This window comes from Panthera uncia (genome assembly GCF_023721935.1).
Source record: "Panthera uncia isolate 11264 chromosome C1 unlocalized genomic scaffold, Puncia_PCG_1.0 HiC_scaffold_3, whole genome shotgun sequence".
In the NCBI taxonomy this organism is placed as follows: Eukaryota; Metazoa; Chordata; class Mammalia; order Carnivora; family Felidae; genus Panthera; species Panthera uncia.
Genome location: NW_026057584.1, coordinates 42998541 through 43020752, shown reverse-complemented (window position 1 = coordinate 43020752; position 22212 = coordinate 42998541). Strand labels below are relative to the sequence as shown.

The following is a 22212-nucleotide window of genomic DNA, read 5'->3' as shown; positions in this document are numbered from 1 at the left end:
GATCCTCTTTCATGTAATTTTTCCTTGTAAGGACTGTAATTAGGGTGCATTTTCATGTTTCCACTTTAATCTTATTTGGATGCGGTTTATCTTATTTTTAGGATTTTATCTTTTTTTTACAGTTGTTAGTTTTTATTTATTTTGTAAGTAATCTCTATACCCAACCTGGGGTGAATGCATTTAAACTACAGAAGTAAAACCGTTCACTCATTTTTCATGTTTCTGTTGTTATTCCTTTTCTTTCACATTGCTGTTCAGCATAGAGGCTAGTGGCATATTGGTTTATTATGAACAAGGGTTTTTAATAGTGTCACATTTCATTGTTCTTGTTTACAGGAGTAGTTAATATGCGAATATTTGAAGATGTGTTTACATGCTTTGATAGTTTATGGCAATATATCTGTCTTTGGTGCAACTCCATATTTTTGATTTTCTTAGAACCAACATGTTTACTGGGAGTCTTAGAAAATTTGATGCTGACCTTGTCTGTATTAATTACATATTCATCTATTGGGAATTGTGGCAGAATAGTTCTAACAAGCTTTGAAATTTAAGCCAGTGCAGTGTTAATTTTTTTGGATTCAAGTCTTTTTCAGATGGGTGGTGAATAAATAAAACTCAGTTTCCCCTGTACTGGGGAGTTTAAGCTGTGCTTACAGGATAACTTCAGTTAAATTCTCTTTTGCAAATACGGATGTAGCCAAAGATGGAAGGTGAAGAAGTATTAACATTTTAGAAATGATTACAGAACTATAATTCTTATTTTTAAGGCAATTATCTTGATTTTCATGGTAGGCAAACCAAAACCCATCTCTTCAACCCCCAATATAATGTCCCTTTGTATTTTCATATTATACAATGTAGATAATATGTTACTTCTGAATTTTACTTACAAATTTGTATGATTCTCTTGTTAATTTTGGTCATGATCCAAGTACTTGCAAAAATACTTGAAGTATATCCTTTATATACTTTTCTTGTATCCTCTTAATCTGGACAAGTATACTTTTTTTTTTTTTTTTTACAGTTTTATTGAATATAAAAAGCAAGTTCCAGTTTATGTATCTCTAAGCATTTATTAAAAAGCAAATCAATGTTCTTATGTCTATATATCTTGTTTTACCTACAACACAGTATCGCCTTTTGGGAACAGGGTAAACTTTCTGTTTTCCTTGAATGATTCAAGGGTACCAAATTCAGTATCTTGCTCATTGTCAATATTTGTAAGTCAGTGTATCCAAAGATATGGTTAAAATTCAATGTCAACCAACTCTTTGAAGGCATTAAATAGGGTATTAAAGCAAGATGGATAATTAGAATAAGATTCCAATTAACTGTTAACACACTTGGGTGTTGGGAGCTTTGTACTTGCTGTTCTTCCTGCTTAGAATGCCCTAGCCCCTCAACCTGTGTGTGTGTCTGTGTATGTGTCTGCCTATCTGTCTATCATCTACCTACCAACATACCTATGTATGCCTGTGTATCTCTGTATGCCTCTGTCTATCTATCCATCCATCATCCATCCATCCATCCATCCGTCTTCTTCACATGTCCTTCTCCCTCATCTCCTTCAAGTCTTTGCTCAACTGCCACCTTAGTGGGTCCTTCCATTGTATCCTCTCTAACAGTCGCAGCCTGCTCCCCTTTTCTACTCTGTCAACACGCAGTATTCCTCTTGCCTGCTTTATTTCTCTTCTCACCACCTTCCAGCAAACTGTACTTTGCTTCCTTTATTATTGCCTACCTTCCGTCTCCATCTCATCCCATAGAATGTGTAGTGTATCCCCAGTGCCCAGAACAGTGGCTGGTACAGGTTAGACAGTCTGTAATATCATTTCAGTAGATTCAATAAGCCTTAATCACATCATTCAAAAATGTCCCATGTTCCAGGAATTCCAGGATACATTGTAAAGACTTTATCTTAGCTTGATATTTAGCAACTGCCACAAAAGGAAAGAAAGAAAGAAAAGAAAGAAAGAAAGAAAGAAAGAAGGGAATTTCAAATGATATAATTTTCAGTTATATAGGAAACAACTCTAAATATTCATAATAGAGAACAGAAAATAATAAAGTTACTCAAGTATGAGTTTTGAATGAATCTTGAGGTTACAGCTAAATATTTACAGATTAACTTGCACCGTTCGTACAATCATTTGTGGTGTTTAAGAATTAATGATTTTTGAATGGGAAATATTCAACAAAGAATCTATGAATGGGAAATACTTAATTCTAAGGTTCCTTTCTAATGTAAAATTCTGTGGGTATATGATTTTCCTTTTTGAGAAATGTATGGCATATTTTAGGAAAAATCATTAGAAAATTTTTTTTATGTTAATGAGGAAAAGATTTGCATCAGTTCTCTAGAGTAGTTAATGGGGCATATGTGGGGCAGTTTCATTCTGTGGAGTTTCTAAACTAGAGGTCATGATCTAAAGTGGAGTAATCCAGATGAGTTAACAAATCTAGATTTGAAGCTTGGTTTTGCCCTTTTTCAGCTTCATTGTCAACTGGACGTTGTGACAGAACCTCTTCTGTCAACTTGGAGATGTGACTGAGGGGTGTTATTTATATTAAAATGTAGGCAAATATTTTCCAATTCTCTTTTTAGAGATGCCTCTCAAGAAATACATGTTAATTGTTTTTGAGTTATTGGTGGCCAAGGGCTGGTTTATTTACATTGGGGATTTCAGTGAATGGAACAATACATTCTCATAAGCAGATTTTTCCTTTGCAGTGTTTCCACAAAAGCATGTAAGGAAAGAATCCTCTAGGAATTAGCAAGAAAGAATAATAATGTTGGATTTTTGCAGAAGAATTGAGGAGGTTTGCGGTGGTTGGGTGATGGATTAGGGGATAAAGCACAGAATTAGGAATGCACAATTTGAATAGATACAGAATCCATGTGAACAGTCATGCATTTAGAATTCCTGTTTCCATAACATGTGGCAGGGAAATAGCCCTATGAAGTTTCTCCTGACTCAGTGTTGGTATCACTTATTCTGCTTGATACTGATGACTGGAGAACAGTTTTTGAATGTTATAGTTGTAAGTGAATAAAAGAAAAATATCTGATCAATTGCCTTTCTTAGCCGTGCTTATAAAGGAGCTCCCATATTTTGAAGCAGATTTATCTGTCTACTTACCTACCTGCCTACCTACCTAACCTGTCTGTATATCCATCAATGTATCATCTCCCCCACCAAACAAACAAACGAAACCCAAAGAAGAGTTGTTACTGTTTACATGGATTTTAGTCACATTAGTCGCATTATTGGCTTTTTATAGTTCAAAAGTGTGTGAGGAATGTGAATGAGAGCTAATTATTATATCTCCCCACATCGAAAATTGACTGGAGGCAGCTTACTATTTTACAGTCAATATTATAAAGTGACTAGCTTTTTAAAAGTCAGAGCAAAGGAAACAGAGAATGAATGAGGCCCAAACAAAAGTTAATGCCATGATGTCCTGCATGTTTATTGAACTGGGATTTTCGTTTGCTGGTGGTCAAAACAAAAAGGGAAATACGATCCGTTACAAAATAATTTTTGCACATAAGATCAAAGTACTTGAGTTGCTCAAGAGAGGTAGAGTTTTCCTTACCAGTTATATTTAAAGAAATTTCTCTTATGGGACTTAGGATGTGAAGAATGTCATCTTGAACAACACCTCAAAATTTCCCTGCAGAAAATAGAGTCGTGAATTTTATATAGCTACTTCTTCTTTTTTTTTTTTTTTTTAAAGAAAGGCATTTTTTTTGTTTTTAATGTTTTATTCATTTTTGGGAGAGAGAAATAGAGCATGAGTTGGGGAGGGACAAAGAGAGAGAGAGAGACAGAATTTGAAGCAAGGCTCCAGGCTCCACACTGTCAGCACAGAGCCCAACACAGGACTTGAACTCACAAACCGTGAGATCACGACCTGAGCCGAAGTCGGACTCAACCGACTGAGCCACTCAGGAGCCCCTATATAGCTACTTCTTAGGCACTTCACTATGTGGAAGCTAACCGAAGCTATGCCACTAGAGAGGATGTAACACCCAAAGCACAGGTTAGGAAGAGGAAGTCCATAAGACACATAAGTCAGTGGTTGTCATCCTGGGCTGCTTAGAACAGTTGCAGAATTTGATCAGGATCTGTGGAATGTGGAGGAACCGAGGAGCAAGGCATCAGCACCTACAGTGATTCCAATGTGCATCCAAAGTTACGAACCACCAGTACAAATACCTAGCTTATTGATGGTTTGAGTTGATTCAGGAATGCAAGGAACAGAGAGATTGCGTTTCCTCTTTCCAGCGATACGTCTGTGACAGTTTCGTATGTTCCCGTATTTGTTTTCTGTTTCCTCATAACTGGGTTTTGGATTAAAGGTCTTCTGCAGACATTTAGAGATTGTATTTTCTGGAAAAGTCCCAGAGTACACAGTCTCTGTTGTCTGTAAAAGAGCCTCAATTTTAAACCCACCAAGTAATAGGTTGGGCTGTCATCATTTTATGAAAATTGATGGCGCAAACTGAGACCTGTTTGAATAGGTGGCCCCCTCCTCTCTGTAGAGAGGTGGACCGTAACACATGATAAATAGAAAATTCCCTAGACTAGAACTAGTTTATGATGGTTATGAAGCAACTGTGTTAAGATATAGACATGGTTCCAGTCTTCAGGCCTGGAGAGTGATTGCAGACATTGGTATTTTCTCAGTCAGTAGGTTTTTGAAGTACATATACGAGGGGAGAGCAGTTACATATGTGCATGTGCATGTGGGTGTGCATGTGTGTGTTTTCTTTTTTTTAAACCTTAGCCATAAGGTTAGGTACATTAAATATCTTTAGGAATCGGGATTCCCTATTTGAATGACTGTTTATACAAATTGTAGAGAAGTCATCCTCCACTATGTTTGCAGTTCTGAAACCTGAGGGGTGTGCCTTTGTTCCACATATTGTAGATTTTCTTTTCTGTCCTAAGCCTGCTATAGGCATATAGAAAGCTCCAGCAAGGGTTATTTGCCATCATTCTAGGACCTGTCACTAAATTGGTTGGATTCAGGGTGCTTGAGTGGCTCAGTGGGTTAAGTGTTGGACTCTTGATTTTGGCTCAGATCATGACCTCAGGGTCGTTTAGAGCTCTGCACTGACCGGGTGGAGCCTGCTTTAGATATTCTCTCTCTCTCTCTCTCTCTCTCTCTCTCTCCCTCCCTCCCTCCCTCCCTCCCTCCCCCACTCCCTTCCCCCTTCCCCCTTCCCTCACTTGTGTGTGCATGCTCATGCTCCCTCTCAAATGAATGAATGAATGGATGAATGAATGAATGAATGAGTTGGATTCACTATTATGCCAGATCTCAGTGGCGAGAAAGATACATGGAGAGGAGCAGAAGGATATTATCACAGGTTTTCCAGGCATTGTTTCTACTCGTTTGAGTTATGAAGATTTAATGTGAGGAGTTTTTGAAGATTTGTTGGTTTATTAATCTAACAGAAATGTTGAGTGCCTCACCTCTGCAAGTCCCAGTGATTTTTTTCTTGGTGCAGAAAATCTGTCCTGAAGAACATAAATTTCAGGACATTAACTGTGTGCCTTCTTCCAGGGAGGAGATGAACTTGTTTGGGGGCCAGAAGGGGTCTGTGATGCGTGCGACTCTCAAGAGGCCATGGTGGAGGGAGAGGCTTGAACTTGAGAGTCTGGAGAGCAGAGACAGCTCCATTTTCATTTTTATACCCTGTGATGCTGGGTCAGTTCCTGGCTGGTTGTAGGCACTAGGTAGCTAGTGGCTATCTAACTCGGGAAGGAAGTTAGGATAAACATGATAATTTGCTCAGCAGGGACCTAGAGAAGCGACTGTACACACTTTAGAGAAGAGAGGTCATATCAGGTGGGTCTCTAGGAAGGGTAGGAGCAAGATATTCTCACAGCTAGCCCTAGAGATGACTGCTTTTGCCTGTTAGTTTAGGAACTGGCAAGATTCTGGAGTGCAAATATAATCACACTTTGCCTTTCTAAAGCAGAAGATTTTAGGTGATCATTTTGCCTGTGCCTTCAAACAGAACCTGCACAAACCAGCATCAGAGAGAAGTGCCGAATGCTAAAACATAACCTAAATGAAGAATTTCAGCTGGCAAGCATGAAGTTTCCCTTTAACTTTCTTTTTCTTCTTTGAGTATTTTAAATCCATAGAGTTCTTTCTTGTAAAGATATGAATGTGCACTTACATATGCATACTCGAGTAACAGTTCTCTTGATTTCTCCCTTATTAGGTTTTTTTTTTTTTATAAATAGTTGGTAAGCAAACACAGACTCTGAAAATGCCATAAATTAATTTTTGTCCTTTTTTTTTTTTTTTTTTTTTTTTTTTTTTGCGTGACTAGGAGAAAGGACTGTTAGGATTCATTATGCAAATTTATTCTGAGCATATATGTCAGGCACTGAGATGGTGAGTCATAATTCCTGCTCTCAAGGGAGAGAAACTGTAATAAAAAAAGGTCCAAAAATTAAAACACGCTGGGGGTATAATACATGTATAAATGGGATTTTGCAGGTATAGAGTCAGGGAGCTCCTGGAACAAGGGGAATCATCCAGGGTTTCCAGGGAAGAGGGTATTTGGTGGGGGCAGTTGGGCAGATGAGGAGCCAAGAAGGAAATGAACCATTTGGAAAGAGAGCTAGACTAGCTCCTGGGAAGGATCTTGCTTGCTTTTTCATGCATCACACACCCATGAAAACCAAAGCTCCTAGAGACTAGATCCTGTGTGAGAAACTGCTTTACCTCTCTGGGTAACCAGAAACCAGTCGAGACACCCACGAAGGAAGTTTTTAAGTTCAAGATTTTGTGTTGAAGATAGAAGCTTGTCTTGAGCTTATATTCTGTAACAAAAACATCCAGCAGCACTATGCATAGCTCTCAAGGACCCAGTATTTGTATCCAGAATGCCTTAGGCACAGTCTGTTCTCATCTAGGGTCTCTCGCCCCTCCCTAGCTGATAGGGGATGGTTGCTGCTGGCTTTCAGGACTTTATTCTTAGTTTTTTCCAAGGTTGGTCTCTAATGACAACGCCTTTATCAGATAGCTCCCCCCCCCCCCCCCCCGCCCCAGACACGTGGCAGTAAATGCTGCCTGCTTGCAGATTGCAGTGTTTCTCAAATAAATATGTGATCTGTGTATGTGACATGTCATTTTCTTGCGGCCACTCTGCAGACAGTGTGACATGGCTTAAAGTACTTGAAAGCAGATGTTTGAGGGCTCTGTATTTGAGTTCACTTTGGAGCTGTGCTTTTGTGGGATGGAATAATACAGGAGTTGTATTCGATCCTTTTGGGAGTGTTAGGGCACTTCTTCTGGATCAACGTTAAATCTTCCTCCAGCAGAAGCTCAAAGCATTGCTGTTGCATCATTTCCTGTGAGAGTTCTGGACCCCTCTCTGCCAGAGTGGTGGAGAGCCAGGGGAGTGCGTCCAGGAGGGAGTGACCCGTTAGCATTTTAGAAGGAGGAGGGTTGCAGGGAAGCCAGCCTGCAGGCGGAGTGGCGTGTGGTATTTTTGATTTACCCATTCTTATGTGGCCACTTTGAAGCCATTTTAAAGTGACAAACGTTTCAGCCTTAAAAGAAAAATGCAACATGTAAGAAACAGTAACTACTGTGTAGAACAGATCTTCTGGCATCTTGAGCCTTTCTTTCTTACCTTATCATGGAAGTCCCTTCCTCCTGGGTGAGGACCAAAACTGGGGTAAGGGAGGGAGAGGGGGAGTGAGAACCGTCTGGAAGACATACCCAATGAGCAGTAGTCATCCCTTGGTTCCCCACCCTGGGACCTTTTGGAGAGGGCCATCAGTCATCCCAGGGGTAAAGCCTGTGTGGGACTATGGGGGTGGGGGGGTCGTGGAGTGGGGGAGTTCTTCATGGTCTGATTTGTGGTCCTCTGATTTCCCTCTTTCAATCACTCAGTTTCTTTTTTTTTTTTTTTTTTTTAATTTGAGACGTGGATTTGACTGTGTAATAATGGACTCATTTGTTTTCCATATGGAAGCCCGGAGGAAAGGTTCCTGCATTTTGTTTATGTGCTGAATTTGCAAAGATTGGAGTAGATTTTAAACCCCATATTAAAACATTGGGGGTGTGGGAGGGAAGGGAATCTCTGGGCCACAAGGATCACTTGAGTCCAGATTCCTAGGAAATCCTCCAACATGTATCTAACACTTCTCTCTGATGCCTAAACAATGTAAGTGGGTGATACTTAAAATGGAGAATACTCCATAGAATCATAGTTTTAGAAGACAGCAATGATACAATTTTGCTTTACAGAAGCAAGCTTTAACAAACCTGGTTACAGAAACACCTAAAAGCAAGTAGTCAAACCTGGCTGCAGTGAGGACAGGATTAGGAATAAAGAAAGTCATGGTAATAAAAATGACATTATATTTTAACAGTATCGTATCAGGATGGCTTGTGAAAATATCTTGCCTGGTTATAGAAGGCCCCTTTAGGAGTTACTGATGCTCAGGCCAGAAGTGAGGAACTTGTCTAAGGCAATAAAAACTGGTGATGGGGAGGAAAGGAAGGGGTGGATTTGAAAGGTGTTGGATATCTGGATGAGTCAAGCAAAATTTTAATTCAAAAAATGTTTTTCCTGGTACCAGTATCCCTCATGCTTTAGAGAAAGGTTTTGTTGCTGTTTTTAAGTAAGCCACAGACCAAATGACCTGTCCTCAAATGATTAGATTATTATCTAGTTAGATAGTAGATGATTTCTCTACCTGGAGTGTGCAAGGGTAGGGTTGATGTCACATGTATTCCTCTGCCTGCACACAGAATGCTTATTGAATAAATGAATACTGAATTCTCTTAAAATTATTTCCAAAATGTTTCCTCCTTTATGGTATCATGAAGTGAATTTAGCTAATAACCGTAGTAATATAATAATAATTATTATTATCATTATTATTATTTTACGTATTTACTTCCTTTTCTCTGTAATAACGTGTGCAAACCCAGATGTTTCATTGCATATGCACAGTGGTCTGTGTGTGTGTGTGTGTGTGTGTGTGTGTGTATGTATATATACATGTGTCTATTTATTATCAGGCATCTTGGTAATATTTGTTGATTTCATTGAATTTTGCATTCACTCTATGAAATGGTGGCAGATCTCGCTTTCCAAAATGTGAATTGATTTGTGACCTCGATTCTTTAAACATGCAAACTTGGCCCCAGCTGGCCCTCCAGTCCTTTCCTGAGTGCCTGCTCCATTTCAGACACTGTTCAGGGTGCTTTACAAACATCATCTGTGCAGCTCCGTGGGCTGGAAGCACAGACCAACGCTTGAAGAAATTGGTAACCTCCCACTACTGCTCACTCCCTCTCCTCTGTGCATTTTTAAAGAAATAAAGCAGTGTGTACTTGGGGTTCCCATTCAGATGCCGTCTCCATCCAGTCCTTCTGTGATGGCCACAGCCAGATTTCGCTACACTTCTTCATTCAGTGCATGGCTCCACGAAAGGCCCCCAGCATAGTGTCTTCTACTGTAGACAAGTATCCCTATGTTTCCCGCTTCTCTTGGAGGAAAGCTGAGACTCTGCCTCATTGCATCCTGTGTCCATAGCAGGCACTGAGGGGCCATCCAAGTTAAACGATACAGGTTTATATTTGAATGTTGTAAACCTGAAAGGTTCACTTCACTGAATTGACTTAACTATTTGGGATGGTGACGTGAGGTACCTTAGATCACAGTATCTGTTCCAAGTTAGACAAAGACACACAGAAGGTGCACATTTTTAGGCCTTAAATCAGTAAGGAACATCTATCTGGAAAATCAGTTAGCATCTTAAGAATGTGAAGTCATTCTGTTTACTTTAATGAGTAAAACATTGAGTCCTATGGGTGATTAGGAAGGTCTTTGGAGTAACTTCTCTTGGGATAACTTTTTCCAGGATTTAGTTGCCTGTAATAAAGTCATAAAAGCTGACTATGAGATTAGTTGAAATAATCCATTTTTCCAAAAGGCTTGGGAACAGTTGTGTTGGGAATTTGTTTAAATTGTGTTTACCTTGAGCAGGAAAGGCTGTTTTTATAGATTATAACTGTGTAATTATTTTTATGAGAATTGGGTGATTGTTAGTATTCTTTTGTTAAAACGGATACTAAAAATACTTGCAGGGCTTACTGAATTTGAATTAAGAGTCTAATTGTCTCTTTGTTCTTTCCTCTAAATCAGGTGTGTTTTGTTAATTTCTGGACAGGGGAAATAACATAATTTCCTCCTTGGTGTCTGTGTTCTCCCAGCCTCTGTCCTTGCATATTGCCTTGGGGTTCAGATATTGCAGCTTTCCGTGATATACCCTTCTCAGTAAAAGTCATTTCTCCCCTTTATGAATATCTTTAGGAGATTGCTGATGTGCTTATTACCTTCTCCCACCTCCATTTTGGGGGACTTTAGTGTCTTTCTTGTTAGATTTTAAGCCTCTAGAGGACAGATTTTCTTCACCATTGTCCTCAGAATTTGCCTGGTGAGTACAATGCCTCCTTTCTCATGGGTGCCCATGAACTCCCTGGGAACCCCTTCCTCCACACACTCTTCCATTTTACTTATTAGGGCATTGATCCATTCTTGAATAGTAGGAACCATTCACCCTTCGCTAATTTGAGGGATAAGGCCCTGCAGCAGTGAACACTGATGAAGGGGAATCAGCCTCTTTGCTTCCAGATGCTTGCCAAACCCAAAGCAGGATGCTACCCCAGTGAGGGCTTTCCCCCTGTGGCATCTCATGCTCAGGGCATCATTTTCAGAAGGAAGTCCTGAGCAGCACAAGGGATTAGTACTAAATTCCAAACAGCAGCTTCCAGACCCTGAAAGCAGATGTTTCCTCCTCACTGCTTGCATATCTTAAGTCCAGTCCTTTTCCTTCCTGGCATAATTTAGTCTCTCTAAACCCCTTGTCTCTTCCTAATGCATGTCTCCAGTACCTGGGTTTTGCAATCCACCTTTGAAAAAGTATTAGCCCTTGGCCCAGTCCACCTTTGTATCAGTCTCCAGAAGAAGTGACTTATGGCTGGCTGACCCCAGAGGGGGGAACACATGAGGATCTCCATGGTGATTTTGATAATGGTTAGGCACATAGGGTCAGAAGACTGTGTGTATACCTCAAAGCTTCTTCATCACAGGAGGATTATAAATAAAATTTCTAAAATCTTGAAAGCAATCTTTGCTGTTTGTTTTAGATTATATTCCATAATTGGCATGTTGAACCTTTGAAATAAAGAGCTGTGCTTGTAAATTCTAAGGAGAGTTTCTTCTCCAATTACGCAGGGATTTCTGCTGTTACTTAAAACATTATAACACAAGTGACTCATTTTATATATACAAGACATTCAGATACCGTGATTTTTGTCACCTTGGTGATTACCTTTGATTGTTAAAGATTAAAAAATATTTTTGACCCATTAAGAAATGGTGAGAGACCAGGTGTACATTGAGGTTGACTCAGCAATCTATGGAATTTCACAAAAATCCTGTGGGAGTCTATTTTTCAAGAACCAATGTAATTCTAAAGGAAGAAGAAACTTTTTTGTGCCTATTTGTCATAGCCTATTTTAAAGCCTGACTTTTGAGCTTTATTTGATGCTTTACTTTTGTCACTTTAGAACAGATGTCATCTTAAAATGATTCATCCCTGATGAGATTATTTCTGTTTGGTAGCTAATAGAAACAGGCCCTTTCCAATTGTGTAGCGAAAGAAAGCTGTGTGGCTACTTAAGTTGAGGATATGCAAATGTCTATGAATTTGGAAAATTAAGTATTGATTAAAAAAAAAGTGTTCTTACAAAAATGATTGTAGCTCATATTTTTAAGATAATTAAGTCTCACCTGCTCTCTGCCATATGCTGTGCCATTGCATAGCATCCCTCTTAGGTGACAACTAGGGACTTCTTTGAGTTTAAATATATGAAAAAAAGTACAATATTGTATTTTTAAGCAATTGCTTATTTTAAATCTTATTTCCTTTCAGCCTATCTATGTCTTCCTATTTTAAATGTGGCTCCTATGGGCAACATATAGGTGGATTTTGCTTTTGTATCTGTTCTAACATTCTCTGCCCTTTAATTGGACTATTTTTGTCCATTAACATTTAATGTAGTTACTAATATGGTTGAATTTAGGTCTACCTTTTAATAATTTATTTTCTGTTTGTCTCCTCTGTGTTTATTCCTCTTTTCCTGCCTTTTTTTGGATTATTTGATTTTTTTTTTAGAGTTCCATTTTAATTTTTTAGTTGCTTTGCAGCTCTTGTGTTATTACTTTAGTTGTTGTTCTAGGCATTATAATACACCTTTCAGGACTGTTATTGAATTAATACTGTATCACTTTATGTAAAATAAAGGAACTTTGCAGCCATTTGAGTCCATTTACCATCCATCTCCCCTGAACCTATTCTTTATGTTTGTTTTCATCTTCTGTCCTTTTTTACTTATAGTGTACATTTTGCCCACTGGTATTTATTTTGAAGAGAGACTCATTTTTGTTCTCTATCTTCTGTTGTTCTGAGGCTTGAGTTATGAGGAATGCTCACTGATGACATGGCTATGGAGGATAACTGTACTGTGAAAAATATGTTAAGTTACCATGTCTGGCATAGGACAAGAATGCAATAAAGCTTTCCAGGATAAAAAGTTATAGTAACTTGTAATAAATAACTACAAACACTTATTTTCCCTGAAATTCTTCCTTCAGATGTGATATGATGAATGTGTGGTGGTAGAGCATTACACTAACTTAACAAGGTGATATTTTTCAAGTGGGTGAACATTTTCTGAATTACAAACAGGAGGGGGGCGCCCGGGGGGGTTCAGTTGGTTGGGCGTCTGACGTCGGCTCAGGTCATGATCTCACGGCTTGTAAGTTCGAGCCCTGCATCAGGCTCTGTACTGAGAGCTCAGAGCCTGGAGCCTGATTTAGATTCTGTGTCTCCCTCTCTCTCTGCCTCTCCCCTGCTTGCTCTCTGTCTATCTCTCCTTCAAAAATAAATAAACATAAAAAAAAAAAAAGAATAAGAGGCAATGATTGATGTCTGCAATAATGTTTTACATGGAAGGCCAACACTGAGGAGGGCACTTGGTTGGGATGAGCACTGGGTGTTGTATGTAAGCCAATTTGACAATAAATTATATTAAAAAAATAATAAGCCAACAAATCAACAAGCCTCAACGTTTCCATGTAATACACTCCACACATAATTCCCTTTCTCCTTTTCCTTTTCTCCCCTGTTCTTCTCGTGGACTGTCTCAGCCCTTGAATGGAGTTCAGTATGAAGTTAGAAATTGGTGGAACACTTGAAGGTTAGGAATTTTTAAAAAAACACTTATTAATTTTTTTTTGTTATGTAATTTTAGAAGAACGTACGGCTGAGCCAGAGCTAGAAAGAGAAGAAATAGTTGAGATTTGTAGATCTAAATTGTAGATGAGAATTTTGAGACACGTGATTTTAAGAGGGTTAAAATCAGAAGCAGAATTTCCCTAGTATGATTCTAAAATATTCTAGAATTCAGGATTAGGTGAAAGGGAATACCGTCTTGAGAGCTTTTGAAGAAAATGACATGAAACAAATAGGTAGTAACAGTTTCGTACATTCAGTAGAGTTTTCTTAGACAAATTTTGTTCTGCTGAACTTTGGCTAATGGAGATAACAAACTAACGAAATGGATCAGACTGTTTTGGGGAAAAGATCTCAAGCGACTCATTATGAGGGAGCCAGAGACAGTGAAAAATAGAGATCTGCTTGGAAGAACATTGGCTTTAGGTAGTGGTGGTGATGTATTTCGTGTGACATCTTTCCTGCTTTGCATTGTAGATGAAATAAACTTAGAAAGCAGGTGGCAGGGTGGAGAGCCTAGAGTTTTGGGGAAAAAAGCCCTGCTGTCACCTTTGATGACCATAAAAGCAGAACCGCTGTGGAGATGGACATTCTGAGCAGAAATAAGATGGAGGAGAAGCATACGTACCGGCTACTTAATTTTTCAACGTGCAACCCAACGTTGCGCCCCGACAGAAAATAACAGATGACCCAAACCAAACATCTAAAACTGAAAAGCAAGAGATACATACAGCTCAGCTGTTTGGAAATGTGCCGTGAGCATGCGTGGTGGTGTTCGGGAAAGTTTGGCTCTCAGCTAACAGCTGTGCAGCTGACCTGGAAATGAAGGGGGGACTTGCTTTCAAGCGTCAGGCTGTCTCTATTCTTAGAGCTCAACTAGAAGACAGAAGAAGTGGGTGAAACCCACGCTCTTGATGTGGTGGCATCAAACCCATGCTTGCCCCTGACGTTATCGTCACTGCGTTATAATAAACCATTCAATCTGTGTGTGGTAAATAACAATGCTGACATGCTCACAAAATAATGTGAAGCATATGGGTCACAAGTGTTTTGAAGGAAAAACTTTTCTAAAGATTTATTTAGGTTCCTTAATTACAGAGTGGTTTGGAAGACTGGCATGTGGTTTCAGTTTATAGTTATAAATGTTGGCCGTGGTGATGGGTACCTGCTAATGTTGCCGGAGAGGACGAGAACAAGGCGGGGGGCAGGGCTTATGTCCTTCATGGCCTGCCCTTCGGTCATTTTTTTAAATAAGTGAAGTCAAGGTCTGAGTTCATACGAAGTACATATACGATCGCATTTATAGTGTGCCTGGGCTGGGTGTGCCGACAGTCCCAGCCCATTGTTCCAGTGCTTGAGTACTTCAGTTGATAAATTTTCATGGCCGTCTAAAGTCTCGAAAGAATAACTCTCCCTTTTAGCCTTTATATTAAAATATACTCCATTGTAAATCAAACCCAGTTTTGGGGGACAGCAGTTAACTATTTCTGTCTGGACAGACAAGAAAAAAACTAAGCATTCAGCATAAGTGTTTTGATGTGACATAAACCCATGGCAGGGTCATTTGGTGATCTTCTAAAGCCTTGTGTATGTGTGTTTATGTGTGTTGTGTGCACACACACAGTCATATATTGTTATTCATGTTAGAAATAATTTTGAATCATTGATGGTGTAATATTTAAACCTAACTTGCAGTCTTAGGAGCATAGGAAAGGCTTGTGTTGAACAACCCATGAGGAAGTCAGTGAATATGTACAGTGAATATATGTGTGTGTGTGTGTGTGTGTGTGTGTGTGTGTGTGTGTATGTATATGTATGTGTATGTATATATGTATATGTATATGTATATATATGTGTGTGTGTGTGTGTGTATATATACACACACACCATATATGTATATATAGTAGGAAAAGTTCATTTGTATTTGCCATAATGTGTTTTCCTGCATTTCTTGCCAGGGATGATAATGATAGTGGCATCTCTGAACTGTTGTCTGGAGGTGAGAAGAATGGCAGGGAGAGTGAAGCTAGTAAGAAATCTAAGCTCTGCTTTTCTTTCCTGCATGAAGGTCATAAGAAGAAATGACTTTCCTGTTTACCATTCTGCGGGGCTCACTCCAATAGTGACTTACTTTGTTGATATTTGGAGAGAATTCACTCATCTATTCTTTCCTATTTGCGTATTTTTGGCGTCTTATGCTTGTAACTCTGCCGGACGGCACAAAGATTAACTAGAAAAAAGGCGGTGCCCTAGAGGAGCTTACCTCCTGGTAGGGGTTGGGAAGATGTGTACATAACTGATTGTAGCACAGAAAGAATTCACACATTTATTTAGGGCTTTATAACACTTCCAGAGCTTTTATACACCTTTCTTTAACCTTCTAAGCTGAAGTATGTGGTATGTGGCTCTGTTCTCCAATTGGCACGTGAAGAGACTGCCATGCAGCCAGGGTGAGGGACTGGCCTCACGGTCATGTAGGTGGGGAATTGTGGATCCCGGGCCTAGAGAATCCTACCCAGGGTGTCTTCTGTTCCCACAGTCATTGTATTTTTCACTGTCCTTACTGTGTATTGGTGTGCGCAGGGGCATGCTTGTTTTTACCTGAGGACATCAGAGAACACAAGAGAAGGAGGAGCCCCGCTGAGTGGTCTAAGGGGGTGAGCAAGGTGCTGGTTAGATAGGGAATAGCTGAGAGGGATTTGAGGAGAGGGTAAGACCTGCTGGGCAGAAGATCACCCCGTGCACTGGTCATATAAATGAGTTAAAGCCACCTGCTACTCAAAAAAGTCCCTTGTGCCAGATAGTTCCATTATTTTTTCCTTTCTCTTTTCATATTCATACGTTCATTCAACAAATGCTTTCAAGAATATACTTATTATGGGCAAGGGATTGGATTCATTGAAATGATGGTGACAGAATAAGGCTCATGGTGGCTCTTTGAGGTCCCACAGTAGCTCTGCCAGAAGATGAGATCACAGATAGCCCTAAGAGGATGTGACAAGAAGGGAAGAATGTGGTACACAGTATTTCCAGGTTCAAGTTATGACTGTTCTGGGAAAGGGGTCACGGACACGTTGTGTCATTTCTCGGTCTGAGTTGGATCATTTATCCTCAAGGAGGCCAGCGTTTACTTCATAGAGCTGTTTTAAGGATCAAATCTGATTATGAATATGAGCACTTCATCCTGCTCAGTAAATTGTCAGTATTAATGATGCTCCTACTCACCGTTTCAAGAAAAGCCGGTCGTTGACTGAAAGGCTTTCTGTGGTCTGGTCAGTGAAATGTAAACTCTCCCCGTATCGCCAGCCCTTCACTGGTGTTCCTTACTCCAGATTGGTCTCCTATGCACTCTTGTGGCCCTGCTGACCATGAAGCGCCAGGCTGTCCCAGTGGTCAGGAGCAGGGATCAGTTCTGGCTCTACTGTATCCCATCGGCAGTGGAACCTTGGCAAATTAGGTCTTTATTTTGTGCCACGGTTTTATCATCGGGAAGTGGGATTAATAATAACTTGCCCTTAGTAGTTTGAGTTAAAATGATTAAATATGAAGGGCTTGGAGACAGTGCTGGTAAGGTTGCCATTTTTAGCTCTAATTACTACCTGAATCCTACCCGATCCTGCCACTCTCCTGCTTACAGTCCCGGAGTGTGGCAACCTTATCATCTCTGCTCCAATTTGGAGTCTGCCCATCTATCTCCCTGGCTCATTGCTCACCCCTTCTTTATGTTCTGCCTTCCAGCAAGAAGGAACATCCACACTCTCGATTATTTTGTTTTTTGCTTTTTTGCCTAAAAGCCCTTAGCCTTGTTAATGTATTCCTTAGGACTGGTTTTCCTACTTCTGAAGAATCTGCGGCTCCCTTCCCCATCCCCTTGGGCCCCTGTCTTGTTCTGCAATGTTGTGCACATATCTTTCTCATTGCTCTTAACTTGTTGGGTTGCTGTTTTCTATTTGTATCTCTCTCCCCTGCTTTTGACCGAGAATTCCTGGAAAAGGGCTGAGTCTAGCTTACCTTTATATTTCCAGCATGTTCTTTATACAAGGTAGACTCTTGATAAATACTTGTTGATAAATGAATAGGGCTTTACCTTTTTTTTTTTTTTTTTTTTTTTTTTTTTCCAGTTTGAGAGAGAGAGAGAGACAGAGACAGAGAGAAAGGATCTTAAGCAGGCTACACACACAGTGAGGAGTCCCTGCTCAGGGCTCGATCACACAACCCTGGGATCAGGAGCTGAGCTGAAATCAAGAGTCAGAAGCTCAACCAACTGAGCCACCCAGGAGCCCCTGTTTTAAATACAGTATCATATTGTCAAAATTATTTCTCAGTTAAGGACGCCTGGGTGGCTCAGTCAGATGAGCGTCTGACTCTTGGTATCAGCTCAGGTCATGGTCTCACTTGATCGTGAGATCAAGCCCCGCATCGGGCTCTGCACTGACAGTGTGGAGCCTGCTTGGGCTTCTCTCTGCCCCTCCCCTGCTCATGCTCTCTCTCAGAATAAAAAAGTAAACATTAAAAAAAAAAGAAACCCAAACAATTATTTTTCATTTAGCTGGAGGGGGCAAATTTTACCTTATTTATAAATTTTGAGGCAAGGAAGATCAACCTGGGGACTGGCCTGGTCTTGATAGGGGGCCCTGTTGTCAGCACAGGGCCCTGTGAGGAGCTTGAGGGCCTAGGACTGGAGCAGACCCCTGGCCGACCCATGGTCCTACTTGCCTCTGGTGGGCATTATAGTTTGTTATCTGTTTGTGAAGGCAGTAGTTCTGTATTTAGCTCAATGATGGTAGTATCAGCCATTTGGCATTTGATAGAACTTTTTCTAACATTCAAAAAAATTTTTTTGAAATTCCAGTGTATTGTCCTGAAAACCACTGCATCATCCAGTGTTGGGCATGTGATGCGACATTTTCTTCTTGGTTCTCTGAATTGCCAAGATTTTAATAAAATGAACCATAAGTATCACATGTGGGTTAAATAAAGCATATCTTTAGAGGACGGTAAGTCAGTACCACTTTGTTTACTAGAGGATGTGAAGGAAAAGGGACCATGGGCCACAAGGATGGATGGGTTTATTTATTTCCTTTAAGAATTTGAAGGAAATAAAATCTGACGTCTCGGCTTTCTATCTGCAGCATATCAGTGTCCTTTAAAGAGCCTCTAGTTACATCTCATAAACACATGAATAATGAGCTGAATTTTAAGGACTTCTCTCCCATTCTGCCCTACAGCTTTGCCCTGTCAGATGAAGCATACAGGTCCCTAAGAGATCAAGATAAAGACCAATGTATTCTCATTACCGGGGAAAGCGGAGCAGGAAAAACAGGTAAGGCCAGCCCCAGCCTACCTTCCTTTCTCCTCTGTAGAAGGTCAGTGCTGCACAGATGATGGTATAGCAAAGAGGGCGGGGGCCTCATTAGCATGAAGCTGCACCGGGCCACTGTGACCGCTCCTTTGTGGGAGGCTGCTGATTCGGATCATGGAATGTTCTCTGGGAAGGACTTACCCCATCTCTCACATGACGAAACAGGTACCTGTCAAAGGGATTTCAACCAATATGGGAGTCTGTTTCTGGATTCTGGATCTTCTGGTGCAGTCTGAGCGCTTCAGGGTCTCTTACCTTTCCCGTAAGACACCAGACCTGTGAAGTCTTACCACTTCTGAGGAATGACAAATTGTTTGGGCTTTGGGAGACCACAGGCATATCTTATCTCTGCTAAAGAGTGAGGAGGGAAGGCACCAGAAAGATGCTTAATTTCACTCTAGAATAAAGTCTTTGAAGCCTAACGAATTGAGTATTTCTATATATTTTTACATTTATTTCTTTATTTAAGTGTTTGTTTATTTTTGAGAGAGAGGGAGAGCATCAGCTGGGGAGGGGCAGAGAGAGGGAGACAGAGAATCCAAAGCAGGCTCTGCATTATCAGTGCAAAGCCCAGTGTGGGGCTTGAACTCATGAACCGTGATATCATGCCCTGTGCCGAAGTCAGATGCTCAACCCTACTGAGCCCCAAGATTTTTCTATATATTGTTAGATGGATTGGCACCGTTCCATAAAACAAACCCTCGAGTGGAGAGATTGTGCTGTTTTTCATGTGCTTTTAATAAAAACAATTTGTATGATTGATGTTCTCGAGTGAAAAGTGATTTCACACATGATGCCCAGCCACCTGGAAAAGGTCCGAAAGAGCTGTGCTCTCTGAGTCCAGACTGGGACAGGTTGAAACTGCTGTTGTCAGTGAGCTTCTCTGATGGAAGTGCTAAGCCCTGAAGAAGGAGAATGGTGAGGGAGATGGTATTTTCACGATTTTATCTGTAAAATGTTCTTGTTTTATACACAAGATTCTGATGATTCTACTAGTTTGCCAGATTGGGATTTAAATGTTTGTACTTTGCTTGGCTATGAAGTGATTAGATTAGCATACTTTGAGTCTCTGATTATTAAGAAAGTTGCCCATGGATATTTCAGTCAACTGACTGAAATGAGCCCCTCCTAAGATGTGCGCCTTTAAAATCTCACTATTGGCTCTGAGAGGGCTTTCCCTTCTGCACCTGTTCCTTCCTCCGCTCTCTTTAGGAGTATTCCCTCCCTGCCCCCAGTGTAGATAAGTGTATCCAACTACCTAGAGTACTTTAGAGAGATAGCAAGTACACACTTCCTTTGCGAGGTTCTAGGCCCTGGATGGGCAGAAATAGGAAAAGACTGGCATGTAAGAAGGTAAAGTAACAGAAGACCCAGTCTTGTATGGTTAGAAAGGATTGTGGGTGTAGACTACCTACTGTAGGGTCCTTCCCATAGAACTGCCAAGCTCCTTGTTTTATTTTCTTTTTTTGTTTTTTAAGTTTTTTAAATGTTTATTTAATTTTGAAGGGGAGGGAGAGAGAGAGCACATGCGCACAAGCAAAGGAGGGGCAGAGAGAGAGAGAGAGAGAGAGAGAAACAGAGGATCTGAAGCAGGCTCTGCATTGGCAGCAGAAAGCCCCATGCAGGGCTTGAACTCATGAACCGTGAGATTATGACCTGAGCCCAAGTCAGATGCTTAACCAACTGAGCCACCCAGGCTCCCCCAAACTCCCTTGTTTTGTGGTGATGGAGGGATCACTGCTTTGTTTTGTTTTCAATTTTTTTAATTGTTTGTTTATTTTAGAGAGAGAGAGCATGAGCAGGGGATGGGCAGATAGAGAGGGAGACAGAGAATCTGAAGCAGGCTTCAGGCTGAGCTGTCCGCACAGAGCCCGATGCGGAGCTCGAACCCACTAACCATGAGATCATGACCTGAGCCGAAGTTGGATGCTTAACTGACTGAGCCACCTCGAGGACTCACTGCTTTGTAAAGCAACCTGCTAAATTTGTCATACAGATTCAGCTATCACAAGTTCTTTCTTACCTAGATTTGAATTCTGCCTCTACCTAGTGGCCTTAACTCTGCAGTCTGGAACCTTCCCAAATTAGTGTACTTTCTTTTCTATAGGACAGTCATTCGGTTATTTGAAGTCATCCATCATAGCTTGCTAGGTCTAAACATCCTTGGCCTTCAAAAATTTCCTGTGTGATGCACATTCATTTACTCATTCATCCAGGAAGTAATTTTTGAGTACCTTAAAGGAATACTAATAAGGTGAAAGTACTGTACTAAGTACTAGTGACACGTTGGTGAGCCAGACACCATCCTTGTCCTTATTGAATTTGTAATCTAGTGCAGGAGATAGACAATAGCACTCTGTTACATGTGCATGTACACAAGTATGGGTACTGTATATACACATATACCTATGTCGCATGGATACACGTAGTTTATATAGAAAAGGAAAAGTACGGGGTACTTATAAGAGCATATAATACGATCAGATCTCATTCTCAAAACCCTCACTATCATGGTCATATTATTCTGGAATGATCCCTGTTTGTCAGAATGCCTCATAAAATTACATCCCAAGGAGAGAAATAAACCGAATAAATACTTCAAGCTTGGTCTTGGTTATGGGGGAAACTGTTAGCTCTCTTAATATGGATACCAGGCTTCTGTTAATATAATATAGTGTATGTATTGAGTCTTACCAGTCTTCCCATCAGGCAAGATACTGTAGGTTTCTTGTATGTCAGCTTCTGGTAGGTCAGATGTGCTCAATCTAGTGTTGTCCAACAAAGTTATTTTAAGCTTACTGATGGAATCTTTATTTTTATAAATTTAGACCATTGTTAATAGCCTCTTGTGAAACTGACAAATTCTGATTCTGTTCCCTCCCGTAGAACCACTGCCATGCCACTGGGTAATAAGGGTGGCTGTCCCACATAAGTATTTCCATTGTGCTGGGCATTGTGCTTTAGTGTGTTACACATAGAAGTATTCTTCTTACCCCCATTTTTATCATGGGGAAATTGAGCCACACAAAGGTTAACCAAGTTGCCCAAACTTCCCAGTGAGTAAATGGCAGAGATGAGATTTTGAGCACAAGTAGTATATATAGCTCTAGAGTCCCCACTTTTCTTAGCCAGTTCAGCCTGCTTTAACAGCATACCATAGACAGGGTGGCCTAAACAACAGATATTTCATTTTCTTTCTTTCTTTCTTTTTTAATGTTTATTTAGTTTTAAGAGAGTGAGAGAGCAGGGAAGGGGCAGAGAGAGAGGGAGCTATAGAATCTGAAGCAGCTCCACGCGCCGAGTCGTCAGCAGAGTCTGATGCAGGGCTTGAACCCACGGACTGCCAGATCATGACCTGAGCCGAAGTCAAGACACTTAACCTACTGAGCCACCCAGGAGCCCCCAGACATTTATTTTTAAGTCGTGGAGGCTGGGATATCCAATATCAAGGTTCCTGCTGATTTGGTTCCTGGTGAGAACCTTCTATCTGTTTCCTCACAT

The 22212-nt window shown here is 40.5% G+C and overlaps 1 protein-coding gene across 4 annotated transcripts in view; it reads left to right on the top strand.

Moving 5' to 3' along the window:
• Positions 1 to 22212, top strand: part of MYO1B (myosin IB) — a 187025-nt gene that overhangs the window by 67230 nt on the left and 97583 nt on the right. For all 4 annotated transcript variants that reach the window (XM_049615267.1, XM_049615266.1, XM_049615264.1 and 1 more), the window contains exon 4: positions 18578 to 18672. In XM_049615267.1, coding sequence (XP_049471224.1) covers positions 18578 to 18672 — 95 coding nt within the window. The remainder of the gene's footprint in view (positions 1 to 18577; positions 18673 to 22212) is intronic.